The 8,941-nt window shown below is 46.5% G+C and overlaps 1 protein-coding gene across 1 annotated transcript in view; it reads left to right on the forward strand.

The window, feature by feature from the left end:
• The window catches only part of MTOR (mechanistic target of rapamycin kinase), a 122,801-nt gene extending 116,542 nt beyond the window's left edge, over positions 1–6,259 (forward strand). Inside the window, exons 55-58 of the mRNA XM_045776888.2 lie at positions 1,690–1,770; positions 2,047–2,127; positions 4,576–4,681; positions 5,329–6,259. Of these exons, the coding sequence (XP_045632844.2) occupies positions 1,690–1,770; positions 2,047–2,127; positions 4,576–4,681; positions 5,329–5,344 (284 nt within the window). The 3' untranslated portion in view covers positions 5,345–6,259. The remainder of the gene's footprint in view (positions 1–1,689; positions 1,771–2,046; positions 2,128–4,575; positions 4,682–5,328) is intronic.
• Positions 6,260–8,941: the final 2,682 nt, after the last annotated feature.

Consider the following 8,941-nt stretch of genomic DNA (forward strand, 5'->3'; position numbering starts at 1 on the left):
CCTTGCTCAGCAGGGAGCCTGCTTCCTTTAGCTCTGCCTGCCGCTCCCCCTGCTTGTGCTCTCTCTCTCTCTGACAAATAAATAAATAAAACCTTTAAAACAAAACCACACAATTAAAAGCATGTCTGAATATTAGCCAGTATTTACTATGCCCTTTAGTGGTGTCTAGCCCAGGATAATTATTAGCTGTATCACATGGTTCTAGAGCATTGTTAATAGCTCAGAAATAGGACGGAAGCGGTAGAAGTGTATTCACGCTGCTGGCTGAGGAGTCGGGAAGCCACAGGAAACACTTTCCAAGAGTGGGTCCACAGAATAGGGTCCCAGGAAGATAATGCCCCTCCAAGAGCCAGAACGGGGTTTGTGTATGGAATCTCTCAAAGGTCTTAAAGTAAAGCTGTTTAACTTTATTTCACACAACCCCCCGCCCCCCCCCTTCCCAGCCCACTCTTTTTTCCCTCATAACATCTAACAACATCCTACATAGTTCACACCTTGGAAATACTGTTGGGGTGTAAAAAAAGTAAATATTCTCTACAGACATTTATGGAACATTTGCAACTAGTTGCTTAGCTAAGCCAAATAATGTTTAAGGGTGCAAAAAGAATGTGATATGCAGAAATTACCGTGGAGAAGCCCAGAATGACATAGAGTTGACCAAGCTGTATAGCACATGAACTAATGAGAGAACAGTCAAGTCCACTGTGTGATCCAGCAGCTCGCAGTTTGGTTCCGAGGAGAGGCCGTGGGGCTAAGAGGAAGGAGGTACCGCTCTGAACGGCAGTCGTTAAGGGAGCTCCTGGGTTGGTGGGATATAAGCTGGCCTTACTGGGTGAGTGGGAAGGAAGAGGGTGTTCTGAGCAGGAAATTGAGGTCCCGGCTTATGGTGCAGTCTGTGAACAGGTGTGGACTCTAGCCTGGACACCATGACAGGATTTGTGACTGATGTCTGAATTACTCATGGTGTCTGGGGTACCTCGTGCGGGTGACTGGTCTCATCCAAAGTCTGTGAGACTTAACGGGTTTCATATTCAGGGTCCACCTCACTGGTACATTGTTGGGTGACTCCTGTCTACTGGCTATGGCGTGCCGAGAGGAACCAGGACAGCTGGTTCTGGTGGCCCCAGATGGTGGTAGACCTGGCTGGTTTTCTGTGGCTTGAAAGTTAAGTTCTGAGTGGTCATTCATAAAAGTGTTATCATCCCTGGCTTCATTTTGAAGGCCTATGGTATATAAGGACAATAGGTAAATATCTTCATACTTCTGCTCCTGGACTCTTCTCTCCTGAAGGCCACAATCAGTGGAGGGTGACTGTAAGCCTGAGGACTTTTCCTGCCCAGAAAGGATGTATAAATACCTCCGAAAAATAGCACTTTGGTCATGAGTGTGACCCACTGAAAGCTAGTGCTCTTTGTATTATCATCGGTTATGGTTTTGACAAGTTTTGTCACCAGGGATTGATTCACACTCCTGTTCTCTATGTCAGAACATTTTATAAATGCTGTTTGCTTGAAAATTCCTACTTTGGAGATGTAAAATCTTTTAAACACATTCTTCCTCTCCTTTCGCCTCAGAGGTAGCAGGGTGAGTGTTCAAGGGAATATAGTGTGTGAAGAAGTAGGGCTAATGCTTGCAGCAGTGGTTTCTTGGTGTTGGAATTTTCTGCCAATCAATTTTTTTTCCTCCTAGAAATTTTGGACGGTGTGGAACTTGGGGAACCTGCCCATAAGAAAACGGGGACCACAGTGCCAGAATCTATTCATTCTTTCAGTAAGTCCGCCCTCTGAGGACTCGTACCAGTGACTAGCTCGTTAAGAACATAGCAGCTGTGCCCTACCGCGAGAGGAGTCAGTAAGATAAAGCAGCAAACCCGCCTTTGAGCAGATAAGGGTCTGTGAATTTCTCATTCTATTCTGAAGACAAAGATAGACACAGAGGAAGAATTATTCAACACTTACAAAAGCGAATATTTGCGAAAAACGGGCACCCATTGAACCTGTTGTGACGACCCCTTCTTACTGTCATTTCTCCTTTTGTGTATTCCAGTTGGAGACGGTTTGGTGAAACCAGAGGCCCTAAATAAGAAAGCTATTCAAATTATTAACAGGGTTCGAGACAAGCTCACTGGTGAGTGTGTGCGTATGTGTTTACTTAAAAGGAACATAAAGTCTTGAGGGATTTTTCTTTCCTTGAGTGGAAGGTCAGCCCCTTTCCAGCTATGTTGGTACCTAAACTTTGACTCTGCAGCTAACTGGAGGGTCTCTGATTCTCTGACAACCGTTAAACTCAATTTAAGTAGTGTGAATCTCATTTTAACAGATGGGGGTGAGTAAAGTTCATTTGGGTCCAAAGTCAGCCAAATTCAGGGAAGTTCTTATCGTCACGGCTTTGATATTGGAGCAAACCTGACGGCTCTGATCCTTTGCCTTCCTGCACTCCGGGGGCTATTACGGGAGTGGAGAGCGTGGAAGGAGAGAAATGCACACTTTTGAAAACAAGACATGTCCTGTTAGGCCAGATGGTATGATGGAGGGGTGAGAGTCAGAGGGGCCGAAGACCCCAGCTCTACTGCACCCTGTGTGACCCCTGGGCCTCTCTGTCTGTTCATCTGGAAGAATGCCTCTCTCAAAAGGTGGTGAGGCTCAAACAAGACACGTGGGGCCTGGCACAGAAGTGTTGTAGTCAAGTTGTATTTGTTTGTTGAGCACCTATAAGCACTAGATGCTGAAGAAATGGCTGGTAAGAGCCAACAGATTGCCTTCCCTCGTGGGGTCATCATCTAAAGGGGCAGTGTTAGGTGCAAGAAGGGGCTTGGGCTGTGATGCTAGTCACAAGGGAATTTAAGTGCCAAAGTTCCAGGAAAGCTTCCCTGGGAAACAACCCTTGAGCTAAAATCTGAAGGAGGACATAATTAGAGGCAGATTGTTTCAGGTAAAGGAAACAGCACATGCAAGGGCCCTGTGGTGGGAGGGAATCTGGCAATAAAAATGGTCTGAATTGCAGATGAGTCTGACTACCTCAGGGAATGAAATGGGAGGAGCACAGAGACAGAGAGCCCACACTCTTGAGTGGGCCAGGGTGGGATCATACAGGGCCTTACATTTTCATCCTCTGCCCTAAAGGCAATGGGAAAGCCCTGAGGGCATAAAGGGGAAGGAGGGAGGCAGGAGGGGTCCGGTGGGTTTGCACTGGGGAATCCTCCCTGCTCTGGCCTTGGGGGCTATGTGGAGGGAGGAAGCTGCTGCCAATTTGCAGCTGAACGGTTGACTAGGCTAGGGAGGTGGCCTCCAGATCTTCAGGAGGTAAAATCCAAAGGATCGATGAGGAGGCGTGAGGGATGGCAGGCACCGATGGCATCTCCAAGTTACTGGCGGCCTTCTGGGAGTGTGCTGAGCCTGGCAGCCAGACCGAAAGGGTTGAAGAGAACGTGAAGTACGAGAGGGAAGCGAGGCAGAGGAGGCGAGTTTCAAACTTGTGAGAAACCTGGCTCCGAGAGGAGGCGGGGTGGGGCTGGCTACAGCAGGAGTAGCGTGCGAGAGATTTTTGTTCTTTAATGGGCGAGGGGACCGAGTTTACAAACATTTGAAAACAGAAGTGAGAGGAGGGTAGGTGACTGTGCACTGTGCGAGGCACCCTAGGAAGCAGGGGGCTGTGGGGTCTGGAGCGTAGGTGAACTTAGCCTTAAGCTGGAGGAGGGACGGCTCCCAAGGGTTGCAGCAGCACCGAAGAGGGAGCTTCTGTGGAACAAATCCAGCCTCGAGCACTGCCTGACACATCAGGGGTCCAGAACGATGAGCTCAGTGAATGGATGAACTTGTAAAGTAGGAGACGAAGGCACGTGCTAGCGGTGAGAAGCCAGCAGGGAGGCTTGGACATGTGGGGCCGGGGAGGACGGGAAATGACCCTTGTGCCAAAGAGGCTCCATCAGCCGGCCATGAATGCCTGTTCCGGGCTGAGATAATGGCTTTGTGATGGAAGTTCCTGTGGGAGGAAAGGCCCAGCATTGGAGGTTATAGGACTGAAACCCACCACAGTTTCTCATTCACTTGCCTGATGATTGCAACAGATGAAGGAATCTCTACAAACCAGTGGCCAGATCTTTGGTACTCCTGAGCTCGGCCAACTGCAGGCCTTTCCCTTCTTTGAACCAAGTCTCTGTTAGGAGGAGATTGGTGTGTGTTCATGTCACATGGAGGTGAATTTTAAAACCCAGCTGCTGGGGCGCCTGGGTGGCTCAGTCATTAAGCATCTGCCTTCGGCTCAGGGCGTGATCCCAGGGTCCTGGGATCGAGCCCCACATCAGGCTCCCTGCTCCACTGGAAGCCTGCTTCTTCCTCTCCCACTCCCCCTGCTTGTGTTCCCCCTTTCTCTGGCTGTCTCTCTCTGTCAAATAAATAAAATCTTTAAAAAAAAATAAAAAATTTAAAAGAAAAGGAAAACCCAGCTGCTGGGCAGCCTTCATAGTCACAGACAAGGAGAAACTAAGCACAGCTGCAGAGATAGGCCAGCCAAACTGGGGGCAAGGACGGAGTGGAAAACCAGGTACAGAAGAACTGTGTGTTTCTCCTGTCCTAGGTCGGGACTTTTCTCATGACGAAACCCTGGATGTCCCAACACAGGTGGAGCTGCTCATCAAACAAGCAACATCCCACGAGAACCTCTGTCAATGCTACATCGGCTGGTGAGCGTCTGTGCGCGGACACGCACTCAGGGCCCCGTCCCGTGTCCTGGTCCCGGTGTGGCAGGAAAGACCTGGGGGGTACCCAGAAAGGGGAATCATAGTGTCAGATCTCTTTAAAAGTTTGTATTCGCCGTGTGCGCTCACAGTTCTGAAAAGGGAGGAACTTGAGAAATGTGGGTTCATATTTGGAAGGCAAGCACCAAAATAGATTAAAATCACCTTAAAAATGGCGTAGAAATGTAGGTGAGTTCTGTTTGGATTTCTGCTGTCAATTCCAAGATAGAGGGAAGGGCGAAGGAAAAGAAGCCAGAGCACCAACAGAGAGAAGGAGATGCAGAGACAAATTTATGATCTGGGACTGTCACCTCAAGGACCACTCTGGGGTCTGCTTTGATTAATTGCCCGAGGCATGCTTGAAGGTAGAAACTTGAGAGGGAGGTTGATGGGGAAGTGTCCTTCTGGGGCCGCAGCAGGCATCAGCCCTTGACTGGAAATGATGAGTGTGTCCGACACAATTAGTTGTAGGAGATCTCAAGGAATGTCCCCGGGGGTTGTCAGACCTTGGTCTCTCCATTTTCAGTGTATCCGTGTAAAGCTTTGAAATAGCCCAAATTATTAAAATATTCCTTTTCTCTCTGTCATCTTAGGTGTCCTTTCTGGTAACCCGAGGCCCAGACATGCCCACAGCATTTCTCTTGAGGCTTTTGTACTCGGGTATATGCTTCCACTAAACTGAAACCACAGTCAGAGAGCTCGACTTTGTTAAATATTTTGAAATGTAAATGAAAAGTACTACTGTATATTAAATGTTGGTTTGAACCAACTCTCTAGCTGCTGTTGAAGAATATATTGTGAGAAACACAAGGCTTGATTTGGTTCCCAGGACAGTCAACACAGTAATACAACACAAATCAAGCCATTGATTTGGGGGAACAGAAGATCCATAACTTAGAAATACGGGTTTTGACTTAACTCACAAGAGAACTCATCATAAGTGTTGCTGATAGAAGAATGGCCTAGTCATTCCTCTCAACAAGGATACAGCAAACTCAGCACAGTCAAGAAGCCTCAGGCCATGGAGGACACGTCTTAGGAATCGGGAGAAGCTGACTTGGTTACTTCCACCCATCCCATTACCTCACTGGTCCACAGACAGCATCATTTGTAAGATGGGCCAAAATGGGTGGAAAGTGTCTGTCTTCTGCCTCACCCATGATGCTGCGACTTACACACTTCAATCCAAGACCCGAATGCTAGGAGGGGAGTTTCTTCAGATGGCTGGGTGGCCTTTGCCGAGCAGATGCAGAGAGACCACAGTGCAGTAGGGCGGCCCACAGCAGCCTTCCCCAGCACGGTCCTGGGATGTTTTCAGTGAAGTCTGAACGCTCTGTGTTTAGAGCAAGGGCTTGGAAACAAATGCTGTCCTGGAGGTGCTGACCACAGAGAGGGAGGTCTGGTACCTGCTGGGAATTCTGAGCAAAAGAAATATTAAACTAAATGCACAAAGTATCAAGTGTAGCCATTCTAGACACCATGTTGTATCTGAATAATTTTTGTGCCAATAAATGACATCAGAATCATCAGAATTTTAGAAACGTGTATGGGTGCCTTTTTATTCATAATTACGAGTTTCCAAAGGAAGCAGGTATCCTTCAACTGCCAGCATTCACTAAGCCTGTGATACTAGGGACTACGTAGAGCTCTGGAGCTACGTGGCATGGTCCCCTTCCTCAGGGTATGCACAGGGCAGACAAGGTGGGGTCGGCATCATGTCGGAGTGGACTGGTTACTCCCCAAGCTAAGTGGGGAGAAGAACCACACCCAGGGTTTGAGCCTCAGTGGGAGGCCTGAATTCCACTGGCCAAGCCAGGAAAGCCTCGTGGAAAGGGGACATTTGCCATGGGTTTTAAAGGACGAGTGGGACTTTATCAGATGAAGCACGTGAGGACATTCAGCAGAAAGTCAATCTGAAAGCACAATATCGTGCAGGAATGGCGAGTATTAACTTGAACCCTATCTGATTGCAAGTCTCAGACCATTTTTGATATGTAAAATGGCAGTTTCACACAGTTGGACCTCAGTTCAGCGTGGCTGGCTGAACAGTCAGTGGAGAACAAAGGGAATGATAGCAACTAGAAGGGGGCCGCCTGCCTCAGTTCAACAGCAAGGAGTCTGAGCCTGAAGCATGGACAACAGGGAACTGTGTAAAGTTCTAAAACTGAGAAGTAGAATCCGAGTAGTATTTTTAATAGTGTTTTTTAAAACAGATAACCAGTGTCAAACAGGTGAAGAGAAAACTAGACGCTGCAGGACCTAGGGAAGAGGCCTGCAATAATGGGGAGGAGAGAATGCTGAATAGAGCCAGCAAGTGCTATGCCGAGATTCCTCTTTAGAAAGCACGCCTAAGGAGTGCTTCCAAAGAACAGCATTTTCAGTTCAAGTAAATTTTCTATTTCTAAATTCCTGTGGGCCACAGCTACCCAGTGAGAATACAGAATCATAAAACCTGTTCGGGGCGCCTGGGTAGCGCAGTCGTTAGGCGTCTGCCTTCGGGTCAGGGCGTGATCTTGGCGTTCTGGGATCGAGTCCCACATCGGGCTCCTCCCACAAATAAATAAATAATCTTAAAAAAAAATAAAAGACCCTTGATTTAAAAAAAAAAAAAAACCTATTCAAAGAATTTGTATTAGGAAGAGCATGAGCATTACAAGGCCAGGAACCCCGTCTCACATGACGTTGTAGCCCCCAAATCTGCCTGGACCATGGACGGTGCTGCTCCATGCACATTTGTCGGAGGACTCCTCTATTAAAAACAAAGATGAGTTTAAATATCAATAGTAATACTGATAAGTTTTAACCCTCATAGTTGTCTCAGATTTTCTATAATTCTAAACCATGCATCAACTCTTTTGCTCTGGAAAATACGATCACCATAACTTTTTTGGTTCTACATGAAGTAACTATCGATGACCAGTGATATTTCCACTCATGAAAGATAAAGGGTATGGGAATGAATGGACTCTGGAAAGATAAAGGGTATGGGAATGAATGGACTCTGGAATGAATGGTGGTCATCAATGGGAAAGACATACTCCTTAGGACATGGAGTCCTTGGGATTAATATCGTCAGTGAATCCAGTGGGTTTCAAGTTACATCTAGACAAAACCTTCCAACTTTGTTGAGGTGAATTACCAAAGGTAGATGAACTAATGGAAGCCTTTAAGGACAGTCTCATTAACCTACCGATCCAGGATGGTTTCATGTATCCCTGTGAGAAGGGAGAGATGTGGCAAGAATGCTTTTCGGGATCCTTGCATGCATTGGTACAGTTTTTATTTTATTTTATTTTATTTAAATTCAATTAGCTAACATATAGTCTATTTAATTAGTTTCAGAGGTAGTGTTCAGTGATTCATCAGTTGTATATAACACCCAGTGCTCATTATATCACGTGCCCTCCTTAATGCCCATCACCCAGTTACCCCGTCCATCCCCTCCAGCAACCCTCAGTTTGTTTCCTATGTTTAAGGGTCTCTTATGGTTTGTCTCCCTCTCTGGTTTTGTCTTGTTTTATTTTTCCCTCCCCTCCCTTATGCTCCTCTGTTTTGTTTCTTAAATTCCATGCAAATGTTGGCAAGGATGTGGAGAAAGGGGAACCCTCTTACACTGCTGATGGGAATGCAAGCTGGTACAACCACTCTGGAAAACAGTATGGAGGTTCCTCAAAAAGTTAGAAATAGACCCAGCAATTGCCCTACTAGATATTTACTCCAAAGATACAAATGTAGTGATCCAAAGGGGCACTTGCACCCCAATGTTTATAGCAGCAATGTCCACGATAGCCAAACTATGGGAAGAGCCCAGATGTCCACCGACAGATGAATGAATAAAGAAGAGATAATAAAGAATACATATATGTATTCAATGGAATATTACTCAGCCATCAAAAAATGAAATTTGCCATTTGCAATGAGGTGGACGGAACTAAAGGGTATTGTGCTAAGCGAGATAACGCAACCAAAGAAAGACAATTATCACATGGTACAGTTCTATAGGTTAGGCCTTAAAACTCTTGGAGGCATGTAAAGTAGTTTGAAAGAAATAAGGCTGTGGTGTCAAATTACCTGGTTTCAAATCTCAACTCCACCTCATACGACCCGTATGACTTTGAACAAATTACTTCATCTGTGCTTGCTTCCTCCTCTGAAAGTATGGATAATAGTATCCGCTAGCCCAAAAGGTTGTTTTGAGGTTGAGAT

The sequence above is a fragment of the Ursus americanus genome, chromosome 33 (genome assembly GCF_024610735.1).
Source record: "Ursus americanus isolate L20-20 chromosome 33, mUrsAme1.1.p, whole genome shotgun sequence".
NCBI classification, from domain to species: Eukaryota; Metazoa; Chordata; class Mammalia; order Carnivora; family Ursidae; genus Ursus; species Ursus americanus.